We start from the raw sequence: 27,122 nt of genomic DNA, 5'->3' as shown, positions 1-27,122 counted from the left end.
AGAGAGCTTGGCCCCGCATTGCGCTCTTCCTGCAAGTCACCACGTGCATCAGATGCGATCTGCAGGCTCGGCAGCAATTTTGTGGCCCCCTTGCCACAGAGACACCCAGGGTGTGGTGTGGGGGCTAGGTCATCACCGCAGCTGGGTGAAAACCTTGATTCTCTGTGCTGCAAAGCTGGGCAGGTGTGCGTGGCTGTATGATTACAGTAATTCAGCTTTTGCCTTACTTTCCCCTACAGGGGAAAGGAGGATGCAGATCTGCCAGCTGCGGTCAAGGCTCTCAGAAGGCCTCCCTAGAGCTGGCGGGGTGTGTGGACACTTTGCACCTTTTCATTACACTACTGGGGAGAATCAAGCATACTGTATGTGTGCAACCAAAGCTCTCACACATCAGATATGTGGTCATCATGGCTGTGCTCCAAAAGCTGCCCAGTAGCAGCCAGTTCTGAGAGCCAGGGAGCAGGGGACACGTCCCCTTTGGCCCCCAGACCTCCCCGGTCACCCGGCACCTCCTGCAGCCCTTGGCACGGGCGCCAGGGACAGAACAAGCCCCTGCCTTCGTGCCCCTCTTGCACCGCCTTGCCCCTCCGTGTCAGGCAACCCAAGGGGACGAGGAACCGCGAGCCGTGCCGTGCCTCCGCAGGCTCCTTGGTGTCGGGCGCTGCACAAACACACACACCCGGGGTCTGCGCATCTGGGGCGCATCACTCCTTTTAGGCTTCCCACGAGCTTTAGATTTGCTCCGTCTCTGCTTTTACAGGGTTACTAATCTGTCCTGACCTTTCCTTCAGCAGGAGAAGACATGCTCTCTCAGCTCAGTTTAGTTAACAAAAGGTTAAGCCCCAGCCGAGAAGAAAAACCTGAAACTCTCTTTTCATGAGCCACCACTGTGCACTAAATCTTTGCCAGAGATTAATTTCTAGCCAGCCCTAGCATCTGTGCTTTGGCTGCTCTGTCCTCACACACACAGCCAGGCAGGAGGTGGACTTTCCATACCCAAGGAAAAATATAGCTCTCTCTTTACTTCTACTTCTTCTTTTTTTTTTTTTTTTTTTAAATTTTTGGCTTCAATTACACTTGGAACAGGAATCAGACTTGCTCACACAGCAAAAGTGCCCTAGACGATGTGTTTGGAAACACTAAAGCCTCCCACTAATACAATGCTTTTAACTTTTTGTGTGTGTGTGTGTGTGTGTGTGTGTGACCAAAGCGTTACAACCTACAAAATTACCTATGAGCTATGTATGATCAGTATGAATACCATTCTTATGTCAGAATGAGAAAAAAAGTCAAACAGTAAAGGCGGTGTGATGCTGCTCCATCACTCCCAAAAGCTTTGTCTGTGGCGTGACATAAGGAAGCTGGAAAGCATTTCTTCCAACGCTTCTGCGCTGGCAGTTGTTCTGAGATGGCTGAGCCCCTGCAGATTTCAACGCAGTGGTGGTGTCTGTCCGCACTGGGCTTTGCTGACATTTGTCTTGCCCGGTGCTCTTTGTCAGGACCTTGTCTTGCATTACCTAACACAGTTAGGAATATACCTTTGCCTTGTGTTCACGGAAAGGCTGCTTCTGGTATGCTACTCTGCTAACTTCAGTCTAGCTGAGCCAGCTGTGTTTTACATGCCCATCAGTTCTTCCTGGCTGTGGCACTTAAAAGATCCCAAGTATTTATCAGTTTGCCCTGAGCCCTTTATGCAGGTAGTTCTCAACGACAGCTGACAATAAATTCCAGCAGCTGACACTTTGTGAAAAGTGTGTGTTTTGGTCATGTTTCTCTTTGGGTTGATGTGAAAAATCTCATTCTGCAGACAACTGTGCATCCTAATTTCTAGTTTGCAAGATGTGAGTAACTTTCTGCAGATGTTGATTGCTCATATCCTGTGGGGTAATTGTAATCTAGCCTACATGGATGGCAAGATTCAGTCTTGAAGGTGTTGCTTTCATAATCCAGAGAAAATATAGCTGTGGTGTGCTTAGCGGAAATTTTCGAAGGCCACCCATCATCTTCCACCACACCCAGCTTCCTTATCGGCGGTGGCTGTTAAAACTTGACAGCGCTGAACTTCTTATCAAATCAAGTACAATTTCTGTGGGAACAAGATGCAACAACATGGCTGAAGAACTCCACTGTGATGTACCTGGAGATAGGACCAGGACAGGTCCATTATGAAGTCCCCAGTTAAAAAGAACCACAGCCAAGAAATATGTTATGCCACTGTGCAGAAACTCAGTGAGAAAGTTGTGGAAAGGCCCAGGCAATATTTGCTCTTCTTCCTCTCCCTCCAGCAGTGACTGTCAACGTGAGCGTAGCTCTGCACTTTTATTTGTCAAGCTTCCATTTAGATGGGCACGCACTTTGCTCACCGAATTCCCTGGAACCATCATTTTGTTCATGAAAATATCTGGTTGCAAAGAGGGGAAGTGGTTTGCTCAGGGTCACTCAGCCGGCCAGCAGCAGCAGCACGAAATGCGAGCTGCTCAGCTCAAAGCCCCTGCTCTGACCAGGAGATGGCACTGCCAGCTTTTCTGCCTGAAGCTGGTGAGCTTTTTGTGCAAGCAAGCAGCAAGGCCAGGAGCTCCAGTTCGACCCCTGCATGCCAAGCACCACCCCATGATAAGAGCTGGGTGATCTTTTGCTTGCTAAACTTTCACCTTGATCATCCCTTCTTCTCAGGAGGTTGCTTAGGTCAAAAGCCCAGAGAAGAAAACGCACACTGGCACAACATTTTGCTGCATGCAAAATACCTGGCCACAACTCTTCTCCCTATCAACGTCAGCCCCCTCCCTGTCCCTGCTTTCCATCTCAGACCTGTGGGAAGAAGAGCGTTGACACTCCAAACAAGTGCTGTGTCATGTAGTATTGCTGTCTGCGTTTAACCAGCAGGCTCAGCCCTGCACTTGCATATCCAATACATTTGCAAGCATACTGGTGTTTCCCCACCCTTCTCATCAACTGCTGTCAATCTCTGCTTTATCCACAGGATAAAGAAGCCCAGAGCACACCAAGTCCTGTTTCTAGCTGCTGAAACAAGATTAGCCTTCAGTATACCCCTTACTCCAAAGCTGTCTGTATTTTTTTGTTCATTCCCACCACGCCAGTACGCTTGGCAGTCACCTCTTTGTACCCCCAGAGCACTGTTGGATGGGCATGAAAGACCTGTTTTGGATGCAGCATGGTGACAAAAGGACAAAGACTGTTGGGGGACAGCAAGCGCTGACCTGCGCATTCTTGGAGGATATAGGCTAGAGTTTATTTACCTCCTCTGCCTTCCAGCTGCCTGCTCCCAATCCACCTTGTAGTCATGATCCCATGACTAAAAAGTGGGGTCTCCTACTGAGACACCTAACAGCTAGCTAACGCTGCCTGGTAGCCACTCCACCCCGCTTCGTTCAGCTTCCCTCACAGCCACGCCGCTTTCAAGGTTTGTCCCATACGAGGTCTTTTCGATCGCTTTTGCCTTCAGAGACCTGACCACTCTTCACTGCATACGTGTTCCTGCCCCTTAGCACACACAGCTTCCTCCTGTCTCCTACTTTAACTGCTAGACGCGCTACCAGCAAGTGACATGCTCTGGGTATATGGTGACCTCCCGGCTAGTTCACTGCGGGGACCATCTCTTGCCTGCTCTAGGAGTCCCTTCTGCAGTCACTCGCTGTCCGTGCCAGGCTTTCTGCTGCACCATCTCTCCGTGCTTCCCTCCATTCCATCCTTCCTTGTCTTCCTCTTGTTCTGTTCCCTAAACATCACCTTCAATTTCAGTTCAACCTTACCCCTGCTCCACCAGCTCCATGCTGCCTTTGATGTATTCTTTTGACTGCTTTGAGGCTCTTCCACCGATTTGCAGCATCAGAGAGTTGTAAAAAGACAGTGACACAGCATCAGCAACTGTTTGCCCTGGCCTAACCCCTGGTGGGTATAGGGAGATGAGGAATGACAGACAGCATCTTCAAATCATTTTGTTGTGCAGGGGGTCTGGGAATTTTGGATGAAAACTATCCTGGCTAAGGAAGGAGTTTCACAATGAATTCAAATGCAAAAAGCATGTATGCAAGAGGTGGAAAAAAAGGATAGGCCATGGAGGAGGAGGACAGAAGGACTGCTTGGGTACTGAAGGACAAAATCAGAAAGGCCTCTGAGAACCCAGCAGGAGCAAAAACTTGCATGGGATAGGATGGGTGACAAGGGATTCTGTAATTATCTTAGTAGCCAGTCCAGGGAAAATACATGTCTGCTGAGGAATGGGGGACAAACTAGTGATGGATGCCTCAGCCTTAGAAGAGGCTGAGGTACTCAAAGCCTTCCTTGCAACAGTCTGTAGAAGCAAAGCCTGCTCCTAGATCGCCAAACATATCATAATGGCTTGGAAATTTGAGGGACAGCCAGGCGTGGGGCAGCAAGAAGCTCGGTACTACTGACAGGCTGGGTATATCACAGTGCATGGGATTGGATAGGATATATTTCAAGGGTGCTGGGATACATCTGAAGCTGCTGAAAGAATTGCCTGATGTGATTACGAGGCTTCAGTCTTTCAGCTGTCATCCCTGACAGCTGGAAAAGGGGTAACATTGTGTTCAACTATATGGAAAGCGAGCAGGATGACTCAGGGAGCTCCAGACCAGCCATCCTTGCCTCAGTAGTACGTCCTCCTGGAACCCAGTGCCAAACTTGTGAAGGACGAGAATGTAATCTGGAAAGGTTGATACTGGTTTACCAAGGGCAAACTGGCTGCCTTTTAAAATGAAAGGACTGGCTATATGGATTAGGGGAGAGTGGTTGATGTAATATACTTTGACATGAGATACTCCGTAGGTACTGTCTCCCACAGCATACTCCTTTGGAAGGAGGGGGAGGGATGACAGCAAACCACTACTGAGCATACTGGGAAATGGGAAGCTGTAAAATACCCCAGTGAAGGTGAACGACACCACCAGTAGACTAGCTCTTTCTAATTCCACGCTGGTGTTCTGGCAACGTGACATTGCCCAAAGAGTGCCCTGGGCAACCCATCACACTCTTCAACACCCTGACACGGGGTACAATACATCAGAAAGACTAAATGTAGCACATACACCAGCTGACTGTCTATTAAAATATTCTGTAGCACTGAAGCTTGAACTGGAGGCAGAGGAAAAGCTAGGTAGACTATACAAAGCCATAACCAATGGACCAACTATTAGCAGATTTTCCCCAACCTTTTCATAAGCAATATCTGGAAATGGAAGAAGCATCCCACATCTATTGCCACCACATACATCTGACATTCTGCTGATGTACGTCCACCAAATGTAGGTTTTCGTGAGCGTGTAATTTGGCGAGATGCATTTGTCCATGAAACATTTGGCAGCTCCGTGAGGCCAGAGGATATGTCCATGGTGAATTCATAAGCAGGGAGACAGTGTGAGGAAGAAATGCTTCACACTAGCTTCAGCTCGTGCATAACTGTCATGGGCTATTCCTTAAGAAAAACCCAGCAGTGCGTCTATTAGGCACAAGCTGCTGGGCCCACTAGCCTGTTGTGGTACAGTGATGGCCATGGTGGGACAGCCAGCAGGATGCTTCAGGGTAGAAGGCAGGACCTAAGACAGCAGGACATACAGGTTGACTAGCATTTTTCTGTGTGCTGGGGTGTGGAATAGGCTAGAGCAATACTAGAAGAGGTTGGTCAGACACTGTGAGGTAGAAGGGCAAAGTGCAGCATGCCAATACCTGCAGGTTAGTATGGATCTGGAATGGCTGGAGATGGAACCCCATAGTAGCTACTGGTCCATTCTCTGACCTGCGTGACAGGTGCTTCAGAGAACAAAGCAGTGCTGTTTCCTTACAGCAAGGAAGCCCTAGTTCAGCTTTCTGTCCCCGTCCACTGAGAACGAGGAGCTGGCATTCAAGGCACAGACAGGAAACATGGAGAGGAGGGAGCTTTGGCTCCCAGTTCTAGGGTGACCAAGGTAGAATGGAAGACTCCAGGTAGCAGGACTATTTTGGAGGAACAGCTGATTTTAAAAGGCAAACGGAGAAAGAGACAGAGCAGGGGGATGAGAAAGTCTTCTCCAGTGTTAAGACCTCCCCACAATTCACTCATAAAACCCCACCACCTGTCCGTCTTAAGCTTCCCTTCCAGAGACACCATTTTTCTTCACGATCAGCATGGACCTACCTGCTGAGAACTCATGTCTGGTCCCTCCTCAGCCCCTGAGACACTGCTCCCTCTCTGCCCATAAGACTACTGGTCACAGCCCAGCCACCTACAGCACTGAACCCTAACAGTGCGGTGTTGGCACTGAGGCTGGGAGGGATGGTAATGGGCTACACGCACTGGTCTTTGTGCCTTTCAGTGGGATCGATTCCTCTGTTGTTTCATTTACCTCCTCCAAGAGGACATTGGCACACCTCAGCTCCAGACTTCTGCAAGAAGACATTAAAAGCAGTTCTGAGGGTTTCATACCTGTCTGTCAAGGTTTCAGTGTGAATCAAGGGGGCAGAGAGGGGGACATAATTTCAGATGATGTTATTTAAAAAACTGGGAGAGATAGAAAGTCTGGTTTAAACACAGAAAATTCTTCTATCCCAACTATTTTGGCCTACACTTTTAATGCCCTACCTTGAGCAAGTAATCAAGCACACTGTATGTGTGCAACTGAAGTGTTCACACCCACAAACCACACATCAGATTTTTTTTTCTCTCGGAAAGACCTGGCCTCTAATAGGAGTCTCAACTGGTGTTTGCAATGTTGGTGGGAAGCCACTTCAAATATGGTTTTCATGGCTGTGCTCCAAAAGCTGCCCAGTAGCAGCCAGTTCTGAGAGCCAGGGAGCAGGGGACACGTCCCCTTTGGCCCCCAGACCTCCCCGGTCACCCGGCACCTCCTGCAGCCCTTGGCACGGGCGCCAGGGACAGAACAAGCCCCTGCCTTCGTGCCCCTCTTGCACCGCCTTGCCCCTCCGTGTCAGGCAACCCAAGGGGACGAGGAACCGCGAGCCGTGCCGTGCCTCCGCAGGCTCCTTGGTGTCGGGCGCTGCACAAACACACACACCCGGGGTCTGCGCGTCTGGGGCGCATCACTCCTTTTAGGCTTCCCACGAGCTTTAGATTTTCTCCGTCTCTGCTTTTACAGGGTTACTAATCTGTCCTGACCTTTCCTTCAGCAGGAGAAGACATGCTCTCTCAGCTCAGTTTAGTTAACAAAAGGTTAAGCCCCAGCCGAGAAGAAAACCTGAAACTCTCTTTTCATGAGCCACCACTGTGCACTAAATCTTTGCCAGAGCTTAATTTCTAGCCAGCCCTAGCATCTGTGCTTTGGCTGCTCTGTCCTCACACACACAGCCAGGCAGGAGGTGGACTTTCCATACCCAAGGAAAAATGTAGCTCTCTCTTTATTTCTACTTCTTCTTCTTTTTTTTTTTTTTTTTTTAAATTTTTGGCTTCAATTACACTTGGAACAGGAATCAGACTTGCTCACACAGCAAAAGTGCCCTAGATGATGTGTTTGGAAACACTAAAGCCTCCCACTAATACAATGCTTTTAACTTTTTGTGTGTGTGAGTGTGACCAAAGCATTACAACCTACAAAATTACCTATGAGCTATGTATGATCAGTATGAATACCATTCTTATGTCAGAATGAGAAAAAAAGTCAAACAGTAAAGGCGGTGTGATGCTGCTCCATCACTCCCAAAAGCTTTGTCTGTGGCGTGACATAAGGAAGCTGGAAAGCATTTCTTCCAACGCTTCTGCGCTGGCAGTTGTTCTGAGATGGCTGAGCCCCTGCAGATTTCAACGCAGTGGTGGTGTCTGTCCGCACTGGGCTTTGCTGACATTTGTCTTGCCCGGTGCTCTTTGTCAGGACCTTGTCTTGCATTACCTAACACAGTTAGGAATATACCTTTGCCTTGTGTTCACGGAAAGGCTGCTTCTGGTATGCTACTCTGCTAACTTCAGTCTAGCTGAGCCAGCTGTGTTTTACATGCCCATCAGTTCTTCCTGGCTGTGGCACTTAATGGGTATTTTTAATGCCCTCCTTCAAGCAAGTAGAACGCAAACTTTGTGGACCAAGAGGTGAGGTCCCACTGCAAGGAACACTGTGACTCTGACACAGCTATTTGTTTCAGCTGCAAAGCTTCTCACGGGCATTCATGGTGGAGGAGACACCTGTGTTTCCTTTTCCCTCCGGAACCGATGACCTCTTTCCTCTGAGTCATAAGCTACCAGAGGCCTATGTTATTTGGCGTGCAGCTCCAGGGCCCGTACTTTGGTGCTGTGGGTGTCACCTTTCTACTGCACGTTGTCTTCTGTCTTTCTCTTCCTCACTCTCTCACCTGCTTCTGCCAAAGGTCATACTCCTCTCTCTCAGGCCTGTTCCACCTTCTCACACTTAGGAATGCCTCACCCTCCTTCCAGATCTCGAGGTTTTTTTATCTTGGACCTCATTCCTCCTTTCCTTGGAGATCAGCAACCCACCACTCTCTTTTTACTGATTGCTTCAGTACATCCTTCACTGTTTCCCTTTTGTATGCAGCCTCCTACGGGCTCTTCCATACATTATAAATTTCTCCAGCCACACTGCTGCATCTATATCCCTCCACATCTTCACCACTGCTCCCACCTTTCATCCTCTCCTGGTTCTGCATCCCTATGCCTTCCTCAGTGGAAAATTTTTCTGGTGACTCTGTCCTAAACCTTGTGGACTCTTTAGGTCATAGACTTGCATCATAGACTAGACTCAAAGCAGAGCTATGAGGTTAAGACATGTCACTGAGAGCTTTGATCCATATCAGAGAGAGCACTTTGAAAGAAATAAGCAAAGCAGAGGGGAACAAAGATAGTCCAGACCCCAAAGTATTTCATGTATGAACACAAGTTAAAAACAAGATAATATGCAGTCTGGGTGACAATAGCAGTTGGTGACAGGAATATAAAGGAAGCAATAAACATCTGAGTTCGTTCATGATGGAGAAGCAAATTAGTTGATGGAAGGCAAATTTATTCATGATGGAGAAGAGAAGAAAACAGGATGAAACAGAGACCAGCGCAGAGATGAAAGACTGAGTGGTGTTTGATCAGGTTGATTATTGCATGGATGACCGGTTACTTGTTCAGTACATGATCTGCAATGGTCCCACACTGCATGCCACAGTGACTGATGCACCAATGTGACTGCCTTACACAAATCCATGTGACCATTTGCTAAACAAAAAATGGTTGTGCAATGCAAGCAGAAAACAGACTTAGCAGGTCAGTCATGTGTCTATCAGGCATGCTGAAGCTGTGTCTTATGGAGAAGGAAGACAGTTCTTGTAAACACTGTGTATTTTAGTGGGGTATAGCATAGAAACAAGGTTTACCACAGCAAGTAAATTGTTTCAAAAGTTACACAGCCTGCCTCCACTAGATATGGCATACTTTTAAGTAGCACCAATTAAATTGTCTTAGCAATACGTACCTTAGGAAACAAACCCATTTTCTTTCCTCGCCTAAGCAAGCCTAATTTCCCTGAGTGCTGTCTCTTCCCAGCAGCATGTTATGAAGACAGCTGTCTCTTGTCTGGTAACTCACACTGTAAAGACAGAGCCAGACTTAAGCATAAGCATGACAGACCAGAGCCATGTACCCCAGGTTTTCTAGTAAGCGCCTCACATGTCTTCAAAGAAGAGTCCTTCTCAAAGTGAAGAAAGCCTTGGAACTGTGTCTTTGGTCTGGTCTGCAGAAAGCCTGAAAAAAACCCAGTCAGAGAGGCGTAAATTTTCTGTGCAACTCATTGTGTGTTTGATCTACCTGCTGGCAGGACCTTTTTCATTACGCGTACAGGTGATCGTAGTGATTCACCTCCTGCTGCTGCTTCATCATGGCCCCACCACGATGGCATTAGCAGAGTATCCACAACTTTCTTCCTCTTGAATAAAACTGATAGTGCAGTCCCCCATCAAACTAGCAAATCTCCCTCAAAGAAGGGTTTAGCAGCTTTGCTTGGAGGTAAGACTGCAGCACTGCTTGGCCTCTCACCCGGGTACCTTCCCAAAGGAGAAGCATCCCCACGGTCTCTCCAGCTACTGAGATGCCTGGAACTTCAAAAGAGCACAAAATCAGATATAAAGATTTGTGCACGGTGCATGCAGCAGTAAAATCTACCTCCAATAAAATGTTTTGGGTTTGGTTTGGTTGGGTTTTTTTTTCACATTTCTTCTCACAGAAACTAACTGCTTTTCTTGTCTGGTACACAAATATGTCAGAAATAACATGTGCAAAAAGCGACAAATGTTGGCAGTGACGCTGTGACACTCTCTATCATGCTCCAGCCTGCAAAATGGCACTGAAAGCTTTGACATGGCTGATGTCTCTTGTGACCCTTGGGGATCTTTTGTCCACCCAGCAGTGGTTTGTCTCCTAGAAGGGCTCTGCAGTGATCTAATTACTCATACACATCCTAGGGCCTCCTGATTTCACAGACATGTCAAAACTTCCCATGCCATTTGGGATTTTTCCGGTGATAACACCTCTGCCAACTGCTGCTCAGATGGGGAATGCACTGGAACAGAGATGGAATCCAGAGTGGTGCTGATCCAGCACAAACTCCGTCTCTGCCAATAGCGTGACATTTGAGAAGGTGCCGAGAATCTCACAGGTTTTGTAACGTACGCGTTGGACAGAGAAGGGAAGTGGCAAAGTGAGGGGGTTTCCTCCCAGACTTACTAAATTTTCACTTCCTTCATTATGATATTCTCCTTTTGCGTTCCCTTGCTTCCTCCCTCCCTTTCATTGCAGGTCCAGCTCAGGAGTGGGATGCAGAGACTTGGAGTGTTCTGTTTCCCACCAGAGGTGATACTTCACCAGCTCCGAGTGTACCCAAGAGGTAACGTGAGGATATTAGCAAGAAAAAAGCCCGCTGCAGCTAAACCTGAATCTCTCACAGCGCTCTGGGGACTAGCTGGATTTTGAGGCCTATGCCACGCTTTGAAGGTCTCTGCAGTGCCACTTGCACACAGCAAGCCAGAGCAAAGTTCTGCGGGTAGTCTCAAAGACATACCTGTCCAAGCTAGCTCTGCCACCCCTGTCAGATGAATGACATTTTTGTGGGGGAACTGTGTGGCCAAAAGAACTGCCTACACACTTGCTTGAACCTGATGAAGAGTTTCAGCTGAAAACAACCCATCTTCAAGCATTCAAGCCATTTAATTGCAAACAGCTTTTCCTCTTGAAGCTTCCTTACAACTTTCAGAAATAAAATAGCCACATGTAAAACAAAGACTCATTCCCCAACCAGAAGTTTATCACAAAAACTACACAAAACATTAATTTAGGGCTCAGTGAATCATGTGCTCTGGCCCTGAACGATTTTGCTCTCTGGTTCCCATTTTGACAATAAAACAGAAATGTTAGGGTTAAGTTTGACCTAGATATCCTCATGAGTTTAGACAGCTGGGTTTTGGTTTTTTCAGCTCAGCCACAGAGTTGAAAAACAATCATGCACAGCTTAGCCCAGAGCACTCCCCAGCTCTGAGGCTGGTTATGTAGCAAACTGTGCAAAACACAGGCATGAGCTAGGAGCACGCAGCGGTTGGTAATGTCAGGTTTCAGAAAGCTGGTACTGCCTCTGTGTTATGCTGAGCTTTTTCAGACTTCCCTACTGTTTGCTGGAGCCTGCTGACTTGAGTTGTATTAGCCTGATTCTCCCTCCAGGATACTTTGGGTTCTGTCATCTTTCTCTCCCTTCCCTCCATCCTCTTCCTCTGAAGGATATTTTAACACAGGTACAGACTCCTTGGGCTTGTAAGATGGCTGTAGGACAGGGAAAGGAGTGCACTAGAACAAGAGCTTGTTGCCTCATGGCAATAGGTGGGTGCTCGGTACTCTCGAGGCAAGAGAGCCATGGGTGAGAGCACCCCACAGACCTCCAGTGGGTCAGCAGTGCCACAGCCCCCAGGGTAAGGGAGCAGCTCCTGGGGACTGGCCTCTGTCCAGGCATTGGGGTTTCCTCTTTGTCACCCTGCTGCTTTCAGGCACCCAGGACTGAGTGTACACAGGCAAGACTTCTGAGGAGGACGTTAAGGTCACTGCCAGACAAAGGGAGGAAAGCATCATTTACAGGGAGGACTCCCTCTTCAGTGGCACAGAAGTTGAGGACCACTCTCGGGAGAGGGCAGGGGCAGAAGTCTCAGGTGTTTTAGCTCTGGGCAGGACTCCTAACCTCCAGCCGCTTTCCTCTCCCCTTCTGTTACTGAGATATACTGGGAAAGGATTTGGATGCAAACAAAAGGATTCAGGCAAACAAGAGCCAGAGAAGCACATCTTTCTAGTTTAAAAACTCCTAAGGAATAAGTAGTAAGGGAATTTAGTGAGGTGATATGATATGCATGGAGGCTGAGCAAAATGGTAATTTCCACTAGAATAAAACAGCAAATCCAGGCGCTGGGCTAGCCAGAAAGGTTGCAGGGCAGAAGTTGGGGACATTCCAGGATGTAGTCCCAGGCTGTGATAAAGGAGTAAGAACCAGAAGACCTACAGGGTAAGGTAAAATCCAAACCAGATACTTAGTTCTATAGTTTTTATTTTAAAAACAAGAAACAACCACATTAATAAGGATATAAAACCCATCCAAAATACTTACAATGCTGTTACAGAAAAAAGAAAATAACAAAGAGATACCACGTGAGAAAGACCTACACATTTCGGTCCAAGCCACCACACATCTCTGATGCAAAGTATGGAATGCTCTTATGCACAGCTGTAGGGGGAATTTCCTAACATACAGATGCCCATGTAGAAATATCACATCTGGAAGTGCTGGAGGGTCAAAGGAAGGGCACAGAAATCTGTATAACTGAGCCAAAATATCAAAGTTGGAAAAGAAGTCTTATATAAGACGTCCAAGAATAAATAGCTGGCATGGAAGCCTGATAGAAAGCTAGGGAAAACTGCATGTAATAGGATTGCATTGTGCAAACCTGGCATATTTCAAATGAAGTCACAGGAAGTATTTCACAGCAGCAAATTTTACTGATCTTTGCAACTATTTCTCATTAGGGAAGGTAGAAATGTCATCACCCTAGTTACTGAAAATGCCAGATACACGCCCCCAGAATATACATCAATGGGAACTTCTCTGACCTGCTCTGAAGCAGTGTGTTGTCAAGAAAGCTTGGGCTATCCATGCTACAATTTTGCTGTCATTCCTGCCTTTGAGCCTTTCTTCCTTTCACCCACCTTGGAATCTGTGGGCTGCCTCTCTTCTAGGATATCCAGTGATGAACTCCAGCATGAGTTTGCAGGTAGACCTGAGTTTGATCAGGTCTGAAGATCTTAAGAGGAGGAATTTAAATTGGACCTACCTCTGTGCTACCTTTAGACAGCTTATGCAGCTCTGGACAGACACGGGCCTGGAGTTTCTCTCAACAGAGCGCTGCAAGTCAGTGAAGCAAAGCTGCCACCCCTTGATTGCAAGTATACCATATGTGCTACTTTTTGCCTTCCTGAACTGAACTGTGCTAGCCTGGCAGCAAGGGTAGGTGTATACATGCTCTCGATTGCCTAGCAGCATGACAAGCAGGGAGACCAATATTTACTGGTGTACAATTACTGTCTGCCATATCCCTTTTAACAGAGGCACTATTACAGAGCTGTACACATCTACACAGCATGCTGCACACTGCTGAGCATCACAACAACATCATGCAGATCTTCCAGAGAGGACACGTGGGGCAAAAAACATTTGGCCTGCCACCAACCGGTGCACTGAGCACTACAAACCTTCCACGCTGCTAAGCTAGCAAGTTCCAGTAGCTCTGGTCTCTAGTCCTGCACCTCCCCCTTTATGAACTTACACATGCCATAACTGACCATGCCCGTGTCCAGAAGGGTCATGCTACATGCCTGTCTAATATTTATAACAATTGCTAAGAAAATACAGCTTTGGAAAATAATTTTTATCCTCACACACCTTTAAATAACAACCTGCAAATTTCAGACTTTCAGACCCACTAGAATACAGCAGAAAAGCCAAAAAAATAAAATTAAGAGAAGGCAGGAAAAGTTACCTTCTGAATTGCAATCACCACCCTCAACCATCCCATAGAATGCTTAACCATGACTAAAAGTATAAACACCCATTTGTTGCAATGCCACACTTTCCAATCAACAATATTTAAAATTGCCACCCCAAAAATCCCAAATAACAGAGATTTTGGTGGACAAACAAGCATACCTCTTCTCACTAGTACACAATTGTTTGAATTTCTTTCCAGAGGGCACAAATAACTTAAGTGATGTGCACAATTGGCTCTGTTGTACATACCATCCAAAAGGCCCAATCTCCTGTCCAGGTCCACATTTCTCCTTTACAGTCTTATTGCACCTCAAGTCTACAGCATCTTTTGTTAGAATAGCTATTTCTCTTAAACATCTTCAATTTCATTATCTGTACATTTTTGTACACCATTAAAAAAATAAATATTTACAAAGTGACATACAAATAAATAAACTTAAGTAAAAGTATGCTTTCAGTCTGTCTATACAAAAAAATAAAAGAGCAGGAAAAAATATGCATGTAACTTGGTCCCCTTTTTCCTGAGGCTGAAAAAAGTGCACACTGGATAGGAAAAAAGCAAGGAGATGGCTTTTTGGTAGGCTTGTTAAATTCCAGTGTAACACTGCACACACACACACAGTAGACTCAAAGGGCCGGGGACTTGTTTAGTGGGTCACTTCAACTCACTACAAAAATAGTAGTTAGATTCAAATACATGACAGTCACTGCGTGCATAAATATGTTAACCCCAAATAGCAATTATAGGTGAGAAAAGCAAAAATATTGCCAGCTCTTCTCTCTTCTCCTGATGTTTGTGACAGGGAAGATGAGACTATTTTTGCAAGTGCCAGGTGCCTTCCAGTACTTGAAAATGGGATCACCCATATCAGATTTGCTTAATGCTGGTAAGCCTGGCGGAATGGGCGAGTATGTGGGTGCAAAGAAGAAAATAGCAGCAATTGAGGGGGGGGAAAAAATGTCCCAGTTCTCATTGTTTTCTTTGCTCATTCCTTTAATGACTCTTTAAGCATGTAAGAGTCGACGAAGGGGTGTGTTGTGAATCTTAGGCAACTTCTTTGTCAGGTTGTATGCTGTTCAGCTCCACCATGGGGTTCTTCTCTACAGGTGATGAGGGGCTGGCTTCTCCTCGTCCTTCAAAGCCCCTGGAGATGTCTTCAAAAGTCCTGCCCTTGGTCTCCGGCACTTTGAAGAATGTAAAGATAAAGAAGATGACCAGGAAAACAAGGAAGATGAGGAAGACATAGGAGCCACATAGTTTCTGCAGGGAAGAGAAAAGCACAAGGTTTTAATTTGAAAAGCTCATAAACCTAAATGCAAGGTCATTTGCTGTTGACAGGTCAAAATTCTAACACCTTCCTCCAACAGTGCCCTTAATTTCATTTTAAAAAATGCTTTGTTGAGAAAAAGTGGGTTCCTGTGGGCTTCTGAAACACTTCAATGTTCCTGGAGGTGGAAAAAAATTAAGGCTTTTAAAGGGAAAGCCTTGATGTGCTAATTAAGATGGCTCTTCCAACTATTTGTAAGCTACAAGCAGTTCGGACAGAATATAAAGGTGAGCTGCAACACTCTTAACCTTCAGTAACAATCAGAACACAGAATCAGGGACCTCTGGAAGACTGACCAGCCCTCTGCTCAAAGCAGGGACAACTTCAAGGAGAGATCAGGTTCTTCAGGGTCATACAGTCATGTTTTGAAGTCTCCAAGGGTGGAGATTCTGCAACCACTCTGGACACCTATTCCAATGCTGCAGCACTCTCACAGTGCTTTGCAAACCGGGTCCTTACCTCTGCATAGGGGAAAAGCATTCCCACCAAGAAATTAGAGGTCCAGTTGGAACAACCAGCCACTGCCATGGCTGCAGGCCGTGGGCCCTGGCTGAAGAGTTCTGCCACGATGAACCAGGGGATAGGGCCAGGGCCAATCTCAAAGAGAGCCACAAAGCCAAAAGTGGCAATGATGCTGATGTACCTGATCCACTCCACAGTGTCCTGCAAGAGAACAAAACATGATCAGCTGCAATTTGAGGCAAACACGGCACAGCACAATACCATCTCCCATGTCACAACTTCCTCAGCTGCACTGTGAACACTGTGGCACAGTTTCCACAGTTAGGAAGTTGTGCTCTCTGCCGCACACTCAGCTCTAGCCCCAGCTGCACCTGCCAGCAGGGCAGAACTGCAGGGCAAGGCAGATGTATAGTCTTATAAAGGTCCCTGCTGGGGTCAGCCTAGACAAGAACACTAATTACTCACCTTCAGAGCTAAAGCGATGGTCATAAGAACAGCACAGACAGCCATGCCACCCAAACCAACTAAATGGAGGGTCCTGCGCCCTGCACGCTCCACCAGGAACAGCTAGAAACATGGCAGAAGGAGAAAAAGAAATCCATTACTTCAGCAGCAAGAGCAGAAGAGGCTCCCTTACTCAGTGTGCCCTGCACCTTTCTTTTATCTGCCTGTAGCCCTCAGTGCCAGTGGTGATCTCGGTGCAGGTCACCAGGCTGCTCCATCCTTGGTATAACTTTTTCCTCTCTGGTTCTTGCTACTGCCTTCTCTCATCATTTTCCCCCATGCACTCCTTTTCACCCTCCCTTTCTTCTAAAAGGATAGCTATAGGTTTTCCTCCCCTCCTCTCCTCCCACAATGCATTTAATGCATTCTTTTCTTTGCTCTTATAGGCCATTGCCTAGCCCAATGCTTTGCCGCAGCCTGGCTGCCTGTCTTCAGTCACACCTCCCAGAAAAGCCCAGGCAGACATGTTACCTCTCACCGTAAGGCCCTGTTCCACTTACCGACACAACAGTGAAGATGGTGTTTACCACGCCAGCTCCAATAGTGGCATACACAGGCTGTGTGATACCAGCTCTTTCAAAAATCCCCGTAGAGTAATAGAATACCTGGGAAGAGAAGCAAAAGTTGGACACCGTCAGGATTCCAGTGTTTGAGAGCATGTCCCTCATTCTCTGCCTAATGGCTTGCAGGCCCAACAGGGAGTTTCTAAGAAGCACTGAGCAGTATAAAACAGTATGCTTCCAGTCAAGGTTCATTCACTTGGTGCAAGGCCGCAATGTCTTGCCAGGGTGTGCGGGGGAAAAGTGAAAGGCAGTATAATCTCCACCTTTCATTTTAGCAATCTCTGCAGTATCTCAAAACAGTGACCTCCAGTCAAGGCGCAAACAGGTTTTTGGAAGCACAGTTCTCTCAACATTAGTAGCAAGTGCAAGTGTAGCCAGAGATAAGGGAGACCCAGCAGATAGGACAGGAAGATAACTCACAGCATTGATGCCCGAGAGCTGTTGGGAGAGCTGCAGCATGATGGCAATGATAATGGCTTGACGGTAGTTTGGAGAACGGAAGAGCTCTGGCACAGTTGCCTTCTTTTCCTGGGACATTTTAGCACTCTCTTCTTTCATCTCCAGGATGTCTTGAGACACATCCTGCGTACCACGGAGCTTCTGGAGAACTGGAGGGAGGAATCAAAAAATGCCAGGTAAAATACACCCAAGACCAGTAGGTTCCCCTGTCCTGCTATTTCAGGGAGGGCACACTGGGAAGACTGGACCACCTGCCAGTCCGTGTTTGGGCCTGCTGGGTGGGAAAGACCGAGCCTCTACATGCAGCCTTGCTCATCTTTTCAACCCAGAGGCTGGGGTGCTGTGATCAGCATGGAAACCAGGCCCAGGTCCTGCTCATGTTGCTTGATCTCGAAACTTACATTTGATCCCTAATTCTGTTCACACGTTTGCCAGAGCCGACTCCAGCCCTCTGCGGTAGGAAAGGGAAACACCCTCCAAGCTCCTTGTTAAATGTCAGCCTATTCCCTGCCTTCCAGGAGGAGCTGACAGAGCTGCAGTGGCTAGCCCTGCTACATCCCACCAGGCCAGGTGCCACTCCTCACACCTTAATCCCACCCGGAGCCTCTGTTGGGATGCCAGGTTTCCCACACTTTCTGGCACCGGTGCACCCTGAAGGATGGGAGGGCAGGCTTGGTGCCCGCCAGGAGTCACACCCTGATCCACCACAGGCTCCGGAGTCAGTCCTGGCTTCCCACTCAAGTTCAGTGCAGGCAGGGAGCCAGAAGACAGCCCTGCCCCTTCAGAGATGAGTTCTCACCTGCTTGCGCTTTCTCTTCCTCCATCTTGTTGATCAATAGGAAACGGGGGCTCTCAGGGCAGAAAAGAAGAGCCACGCACTGCAGGACTGCTGGGAGAACCGTGAACCCCAAAAGCAGTGGCCAAAGTGCTTCAGTCCCCATGATTGCCTCCAGGCCAAAGATCTACACCAAGAATTGGAGGGAAATAGAGTGATTGAAATACTCCCAATTCCTCATCCCCACCCCAGTGGGTATGACAGGGCCACATACCGTAGCACCCAATGGCGAGCGCAGCCCACCTCGGCCCCCCCAGCCCTCCGTTCCCCTGAGGGCAGGATCGGGTTGTGTCAGCCTTACCTGGGCCACCAGGATGCCCACAACAATGCCCAGCTGGTTCAGGGTGCCAAAGGCTCCACGGAGGCTGGTGGGCGACACTTCACTGATGTACATGGGCACAAAACCAGTGCAGAGACCACAGAAGAGGCCGATAACGAAGCGGCCAATAATCAGCATCTCCACTGCCTTTGCCATCTTGGAGAAGGCCATGAGAGTGCCACCAGCAAAGGCCAAGACGTTCACCAGTAGCATGGAGTTCCTCCTGCCAGGGTAAAGATGTCAAGACTGAGCTTAAACTGGCAAATACAGTAGGAAAATCACTGGGAGAGGGGTAAACCTACCCATGACGCCCCATCTCGGGGTGGGAGGAGAACAGAGTAATTCCCGTTCAGCTCCTGCCTTGGCCTGCAACCCTTTGTTTTTGCAGCCCACATATTCTTGCTTCCTCCCCAGCCTCCTCCTCCTCCCTTCCTCTCAACACTCCCTTGTAGAAGGGAAAAACTCCCCAATGGCTTGAACCTTTCTTCCCAACTCACCTGCCAAACCTGTTGACGAACAGGCTGACTGAGAAGGAGCCAATCATACCTCCTACCGAGAAGATGGCCACGGAAAGGGACCACAGAGAGGTGAGGAGCTCTGGGGAGACAGCCTCCCCGCTCCGTTCTGACAGGGTTCTGTTGAAGAAGCTCCGGATGATCTGCAAGAGAAACCAGATGGGGACAGAGTTACAATCCAGTGGGAGGCATTTTGCACTGGGGAGAGGGGAGATTGCTCCTGAGGTCTTCCTTCTGTTTTCATGGAGTCAAGAAGCAAGGATAGACCCCAAAAATTCAGTAGGCAGCAACAAGTCATACAAGGGGAAGATGAGGGTGCAGAAAGAGGAACTTTCAGTAGACAGGTAGCAGTATGGCGAGGGAGAGGTTGCTTCACTGAACATGGGGGTGTGGGCCAGTGTTCATCAAGGAAAACAGGCTCATCTTCTGGATGATGTGAGTCACTCGTGGTGCTTGGGAGGGAGCGCGAGACAGTTGGGAGTGAGAGGGAGCAAGAAAACGTGACCAGAGAATGGAAGGGAACATTTCTGGCAATACCAGAACTCTGGTGGCAGGGACAGGCTTTCTGGCATGGAAATGGTTTAAGAGACACAGAAAGTTTCACTTCATTTACAGAATACTGAAAAACTGCAGCATTATGTAAAACAATACTTCACTGCCCCATGGGGATGTGACAGGGCTGTGCTGCTGATTTCTGGGGCATCCCCTTTGATAATGAAGGAAAGAAATTCTGCAAGGGCTGAGGAGGACGTGGCCTCAGTGTCTGCCCCCACTAGACGGCAGCAGGACATTAGCTAGGGAGGACCGCCCCCCCCCCCTTCCCACCCCCGGTGATGTGACATCTATTCCCGGAGACGGGGTGGATGTGGTATTGGTGACTCAGTTCCTGAGAGAGAGGAACCATCTTATAGTTACAAGGAAACCACATTTCTCCTTTTCTTCATCTCTTCTCTTCTTTCTTAGGCTACAGTCATGAGATGATTTGATCAGAGTGCCCCAGTCACAACCCTTTTACAAGCACTGAATCCACACTTAACACAAGGAATGAATAAACAAATAAAGAAGGCCGAGATGGTCCCTGAGATAAACTAAACTAGAGCAACTGTAATCCCTACGAACCCTCAACTGTTTTCTGCATGCTGCTCTCTACATTCCTTCTGCCATGGCTGGTTTATTCTGACTCAAAACTGAAGTGGCTCACATTCCTCCACACACTGAACATAGACCTACCAGGAAATGGCAGATGGAGGCCTCCTGCCCCCTCTGCAGTCCTAATTAAGAGAATTAACCTCTGCTTGCTCTCTCTCCTCTGCAAAACTTTACCCCTCCTGTCCATTGTTGTAGTTGAGGGGGGGTTTTGAATGTCTTCTTGACTTCATAAACCAGAACCAAATTATTAGCTGCTTGGGAGACAGCTCTTCTCCTTTATACACCTCTGTTTTCCCATCAGCCCCTTACTCATACCATCTCTCCAACTCATTCTCCCTCTCACCTTCTCGGGAGCATTGATGACACCAGTGTTGTACCCAAACTGGAGAGATCCAATGGCAGCAATGGAAACAGCATAGATAAGGGGTGCTGTGATTTTCTGTGGAAAGAGAAAGAAAACAATTATTTAGTTAATTTGGTTATTCATGCTTTCTACACAACCCAAGTTTCTCTTCAGCATAAACGGCAGCTGCAGCTCATAGGTGCCATGCGCAAGTGTGCCAAGGGCAGGGAACAGGCTTTTATCCAGCAAGGGTGGGTACCAGTAGCAGAGACCCCGGAAAGGGAGATGCAACTGTACAGCTGGAAAAAGTTCTGTGACTGGAAGTAGGAGGGCCCGTCAGGACCTCCCCTTTATTATCTCCTGACCTGCATCAACTATTCTCAGCTCATTAGTAATGAATACACCGGCTGCATTAGTGGCTGTTATTTTGGGTTGATCTGCTTTACAGAAAAGCTTTTGCTGATCTCTGGCATGTCATGAAACAAGGGTCTAACTCTTCCCCATGCCAGCTGACAAGTTCCCATAAACCGAGTCTCAAATCTGCCCACGAGCTATACTGGCAGCCGCTCCTAACAGTTAAAACATGCATTCTTCAGCATCAGGCCTGCTTTTCCCAGGCTGGAGCTTCCCAACCCTGCCCCAGGGCACCTGGCACGACAGGAGGCAGCACCAGTGCTGCCAACCTTCCCGCTTATTTCTCTTGAAGCTGTGGCAATACTTGGTATTTTAAATGAAGCACAGTCCCTGGAATTTAAGTATATGTGAATCTCTATTTATTAAAATAAAAACTGCTGAGCCCTCAGAGCTTGAAGGTCCAACATCAGAAGACCCACAGACTGAGAAAATTAAGTGTCAGTGAAAAGCATCTGACATTTTCTAAGTTTTTAAAGCTTGTGGCATTTAAGCCGGCTCTGTGTTAGGGAGGCGTGGGGGAGCAGGTGACTCAGGAGCTGGCACTTAGACAGCCAGTTCTTGACTTGGTACAATTTGGAAAGATCATGTTTCTGTCTCAGGAGGGACTGGAAGCTTTTCCAAAAATATTAACAGTCTTTTTTCCAAGACTATCCAATTATTGTCCCAAGGCTGGCAGAGGAGAGAAAAGTACTCCATGGGGCCTACTGTCACAGCTCTTCCAGTCTCTCATTTTCCAGCTCAGCTCCAGGGGCAGTGGCTCCCAAGACTGTCTAAAATTTTTGCCAATAACCTTCTGCCAGTGCTCATACCACCTTTTCCAATCTTTGAAGCCAAGCATGTAGGTGCTTCTGGCCTGCACAACCCTTATGCAGCTGCTAGTTAAGCCCCAGTAAACAGAAAGTGGGGAAATTACTCTCAGGCATGGTTTCCCCCACCTACATCATGTAAATATCTCAGGCTGCTGAGGTTGGTGATGGGGACAAAGGGGACAAGATCCTTTTCTTGCCAGGGCAGATGATTCCCGGGGTAGCATTCACACCCTAGGTGATCTAGGCCTTCTCCTCCCTGCCACCCTGTGACCCCTCCCTTCACTTTTGTCGCAAGGAATTTTGGCACAGAACCACACGGACACAGCTCTTTCAAAGCACCTGGATGCCCGTAAAAGGGCATTAAGACATCTAAGCACTTTTAGGACTCCAGGCCAGGTCATCCCTAGTCAGCAGGTATAGCTAAAGCCGAGGACAAAATCCAGCTCTCCACATTTTCAACACAGTGACTCAACACAAGAGCATCTTTCCCCCCACCCAGGGCTCTGCTTTGTCACAGCTTGCAGTGGTCACAGCTGGCCTTTTTCTTCTGGGTGCAGCAGGGACCATAGGGTACCCCTTACCTCCACGGTACATACATAAGCTATAAGGAGGTTAGTTCTACCCTCTTTCATACTCCCTTCTCTGGGCTACGGCTCCATTGCCTGCTATTCATCTCCTACCACCTCGACATCACATGGCCTGACCCATCCCTTCCAGTGAGCCAGACCGCGATCTAATGTATGGATCATTTGTTACTGCTGGAAGGGCCTCACTTCCCAAAAGGCAAACAGGGAGCTCAGAAATAGTACACCTACACCCACCCCACCCAAAGGCTCAACGCTGAGGTCTATACACCAGCAAGGAATTCAGACCACCACTGGTCCCTCCGACCACAGGCATCAGTAGCGTTCAGTATCCAGGAGATGATTCTCACCACCACCACCCCCCTCCCTTCACCGTCTGGAACCTCACAGCAGCGCAACTTGTTGAACCCAGCTAAAGCGGCCTCCCAGCCCTCCTCTGAGCGACCTTGACCAGATGCTCTCCTTCCCTCTGCCTCATCTCCTCACACTACCCGCACCTCCCACCAACATGGCGGTGAGGGCCCCGGGCCCCCCTGGTTCTGCCGTTCCTCCGTAACTGTAATCCCCCGGCATCCAGCGCCGGGTTCAGCTGGATATTTGCTGTCCGTCTTCCCTCACGCCTGCCTGCTTTTCCCCCTCGATGCACTCAAACGCGGGCAGTCATTAGCTCACTCCGCTGCTGCGCGCCGCGCTCCAGCTGCGGATGAACTACGGTACCGGGAACGGCTCCGTCCCCTGCTCTCCAACGGAGAAAGGGGGAAAGGATATGCTGCTTTGCTTTTCTTCTTCAAATTTAAAAATACCATTCTCAGAAGCCGTACCACCGCCACAAAAAAACGCTTTTAAGAGTAACACCCCTTTTAGCATCACGAACCCTGGGACGAACGAGCGCTGCCCTGCCAGCAAAATAAACCGCGTGATCAATACAGCAAAATACAGATAGCATCATGTGGATCATCAGGCCACACGCACGAAAACAAATCAATCTTCCGATCTGTAACAACCGGCCCCTCCCGAACAGAGGGTGTGTGGTCGTCGCACCCCCCCATCCCCGTCCCCCCCCCCAGCCGGGGCTTTTCCCGAGCCACCCGCCGAAGGACCGGCCGGCACCACCACCACCGGCATCCATCTTCACTACGACCAACAGACACCCGGCGGCAGCGGACAAGGAGGCGGCGATGAATCCCGACCACCCGTCAGTCGCGACAACCAACACCCTCCCTCCCCCCGCCCCAATCCCCGGCCCTCCGCCGAAGCTCCCGGGCAGCCGAGCGGCGGGCTGCCCCCCGCCGACCCCCTGGCACCGGGGAGGAGGAAGAAATCCGCCCTCCCTCCTTCCCTCCCTCTCTCCTTCCCTCCCTCCCTACCTTCTTGGCATCCATCGTCGGCGAGGAACGGCGAACGACTGGCGACGAACGGCTGCCGGCCAACGGCTGCCGCTCCCCCGCCTAACGGAACCCGCAAGGAAGAGGAGGCGGCGGCGGCGCACACACGCCGTCTGCCGCTGAACCCCCGGCTTTATGGCCTCCGCCAGCGGGTGGGAGGGGCCGGGGAGGAGCTCCCAGGCCTCCCGTAATTGTCAAAAAAAAAAAAAACCAAAAAACTACACCAGAGAGTCCTGTGAGCTCACACCCGCTTTCTGACTTAACACTGACATCATTAGGCTGCGTGCAGAGCAGCCGGACCACCATGGTTGTGCGGCGGGGGGGGGGGTGTGCAGGGCGCTTGTGACAAGCCACAAGCCCGGAGGAGAAGCATTTGCCAGACTTTTGATGCCACTCAAACCTTAGCTAATGACAGAATAGGGGTGACTGGCGTGCTCCCTAGATCTTCCCACCTCCCAACGCTGTGGACGAGGCACAGTTCTTGGCTTTGGGAGAGGTTTTGTCTGGTTTTAAATGTATTTTTCGCTACGAAGCTGGAATCTGTGAGGGCAAAGCCGAAGTCGTGACCCTGCAGCTGCATTTAGCCCCAAACTTGCGCCCTTTTGATCGCACTGCGCTACTCTGCTTCATAACTCATTTGCTGTCCGTCCTTCAGGTCAAACGATTGCCAAACTCTGCCAGGAGAGTAACAAAGAGCTGAACCTCACGCAAAACCACTGTCAAACAGTAAAAGTCTTCCCTGAATTAAGAATCTGCCAAGCATTTTGACTGCAGAAGATGGCAACAGCTCAGAGCTGGAGCCGGGGGCAAGGGCGGGGGAAAAAAGCTGACTTACACCGGTTTTCCTCTTCAGGAAAATTATCTTTTGACCAGCCATCACTTTTGTTGCAAGATTCAAGGGAACTGGAACACTCGCTTCTTAATTTCACTTTTGCTGGTTATCTGGTATGGTCACCTGACTACCCGTAACTGGAAATGCACGGGTCAAATGGGGTGACGCGTGCCCTCACTGCCTGCGTGGCTGTTTATGTGCTGGTGGTAAAATACTACTCCCAACAGAAAAAACCGTTGTGCAGGACACATTTCTCTTTCTCAGGGGATGTGACAAAAGCTCATCCGCACACCCAAAGCGCACAGACTCCCTGCCCCAGCTACTGCCAGGCCCATCGCAGGAGCCATCAGCACATCAAAGGCCCCATTTTCACACACCCAGAGGACAAGAGGGACACAATGCTAGGTGGCAACCCAAATTAAGGACTCAGAGGAAGGGACACCCTGCCTGGGCCCCACCTCCCCCCAGGGCTGGCCCGGGAGAGCCATCAGCCCCATTGTCCGGGTGTGAAACCCAGCGGGAAGAGTCAATGGCTGGAGCACCTTTCCCACTGGGGGAGTACAGAGGCACCCGACACATTACAGGATGCAGGAGAAGAGCATTTTGGGATTGCACAGGACTTACTAGGGGATGTTTAGGGGAGGAATCAAAGCGGGGAAAGGGAGGGATGAGGGGAAAAAAAGAGACAGTTGCATGTAAGCTGTTGGCTGGCCAGCACACACGTCCAGCCTTGCCCTCCGCTTGATTAGCACAGTTTGCCGGCTCTCGTTATTAAATTCTCTTTTTAACTCTTTTCCTGGGTGAGGTAGTCTCTATTTGGGGGTGGGATGGGGTGGTGTGTATGGGGGTCTGAGTGCCAGGTCACAGGGGTCCATGCGTCCGTGGTGCAGCGCGTGCGGGCGTGCAGGTGAGGGTGTGAGCGCTAGCGAAGATCCAGCCGGGCCAGCTGGCAAGGAGGTGAAGTGGCCTGGGAGCTGGGGGGTGCCTGTAAGGATGGAGCTGCCTATCGGAGGGACCAGGACAGTCCCAGCCAGCTGCCAGAGAGACCATGGGGTTTGGGGGTCTATAGGGGTGAGACCCACTGGTGTCTGTGTCTCTAAGGGCGAGACCACGGCGGGCTGGCTACTGGAGGGACCAGGGGAGTCCTGGCCAGCCGTGCACGCACACACGCTTGTGTGTGTATGCGAGTGATAGGGTCTGTACTAGCAACAGGAGTGGGGCTGCAGCCTTGGGGTCTCATACGCCCTGGTGCCAGCAACTGGGGAGACTGGGATCTGGGGGCAGACCAAGTGTCTGAGCCCAGCTCCTGTAATCAACCACCCTATAGATGTGTATATATCTGTGTATATATATGTATGTATATTTCCTACTACTGGACCTCCATCCTGCTCAGCCCGAGAGGGGAACAGGATGAGGCCATTGGTGCTGTTTGTGTAAATGCTCTGTGTGTCTGTGTAGATCTGTGTGTCAGCCGTGTATATATGTGTACATATGTGGTGTATATGTGTGTTTTTATGCATGTGCCTACAGGGAATACATGCTCAGCCTTGCTACTGGTTGCACCTGGGAGCAAGGAGCTGTGGCAGTCTTGCCTCTGTCAGGCTGCCGGATCCAGCCCTAATTCCCAAACACTCTTTGTTTGACTAATCTTGGCTCATATTTATTTTTCTTCTTCCTAGCTTATTTTCCATTTGTTTGCAAGCACAGCAAACTCCACCTTGAATCTGATCACCCAGCTGTCTCAAACTCTGGCATTAGCTCTGGAAATAGTCATTTACCGGTTAGTGTGGGAAGTTGCCAAGTTTGGGGAGGCTCTAAGCATATCCAAATTTCAGAGGCAATCTTCGGACTGCGCAAAGTATTCTTCTGAAATGGCCTCTTTCCTAGTTTATGCTTGACCCACGTGACTATTGCAAGTGCTGAGCAATCCAAACTTCAAGATTAGATTAAATACATACGTAGCTACCAGTCCAACTTAGAAGCAATAAGAGTTTAGCTGAAAATTAAATCCCTAACACATGATGCAGAACACAGTGGGTGGCACTTCTTTATCTTTACAGAGCTGGTAAGAAAGAGACACAAGCTCAAAATGCATCACCAAAACCCAAATTTCCCTAAGGTGGGGAAAATACCCCAACCTCCCATTTCAGTGAGTTTTGCCCCAGTCTGAATTCATCTGCTGATGCTCAAATATTTAGATTTGAAGTTTGCGTCACAGCCTGTTCCTCCTAAATATCAGATTTGTTCCTGTCCTAGGACACACACCTACCCCCCACATTGCAGATAATTCTGAAGATCAGCTGTTGGGGGAAGTACCTTAATACCTCCTTAGCCGAGCGATCTGATACTGCACCAACTGAAACTATCCACCTAGTGTTTTTGTGAATATAATACTGGTGTATTATGCAAAATGCATTAACTGCACTAGGATGGAGGCCCACTGTAGGTTGCCAGCAGCCAGCCAGCCAGAGGATTTTGAAGGGAAGGGCCAGGTAGAACCGGCCCCAGGTAGAACTTGATGCTGGCTGCCCCACATTAAACACCCGTATCCTAACCACGGAGCTATGGGGATTGGGAAAGGCTCATCT

General features: G+C 48.9%; 1 protein-coding gene across 2 annotated transcripts; it reads right to left on the bottom strand.

The window, feature by feature from the left end:
• Window positions 1-12,522: 12,522 nt before the first annotated feature.
• On the bottom strand, window positions 12,523-24,594 carry SLC2A3 (solute carrier family 2 member 3). 2 transcript variants are annotated; one of them, XM_041129640.1, is made up of 10 exons: window positions 24,538-24,594; window positions 20,511-20,606; window positions 19,001-19,161; window positions 18,486-18,726; window positions 18,149-18,311; window positions 17,311-17,498; window positions 16,828-16,932; window positions 16,289-16,390; window positions 15,821-16,024; window positions 12,523-15,294 (listed from the first exon to the last, which is right to left on the bottom strand). In XM_041129640.1, exons 1-10 carry the CDS (start codon window positions 24,577-24,579, stop codon window positions 15,079-15,081), a joined length of 1,518 nt encoding a protein of 505 aa, XP_040985574.1. In that variant the 5' UTR covers window positions 24,580-24,594; the 3' UTR covers window positions 12,523-15,078. The 2 variants fall into 2 exon arrangements, with proteins under 2 accessions (XP_040985574.1, XP_029896944.1); XM_030041084.2 differs by lacking the exon at window positions 24,538-24,594 and adding an exon at window positions 23,685-23,804.
• Between the last annotated feature and the right edge of the window lie 2,528 nt (window positions 24,595-27,122).

Source organism: Aquila chrysaetos, chromosome 17, assembly GCF_900496995.4.
Source record: "Aquila chrysaetos chrysaetos chromosome 17, bAquChr1.4, whole genome shotgun sequence".
Lineage (NCBI taxonomy): Eukaryota > Metazoa > Chordata > Aves > Accipitriformes > Accipitridae > Aquila > Aquila chrysaetos.
The sequence above is the reverse complement of the archived record's forward strand: the minus strand, read 5'-3'. Positions and strand labels throughout refer to the sequence as shown.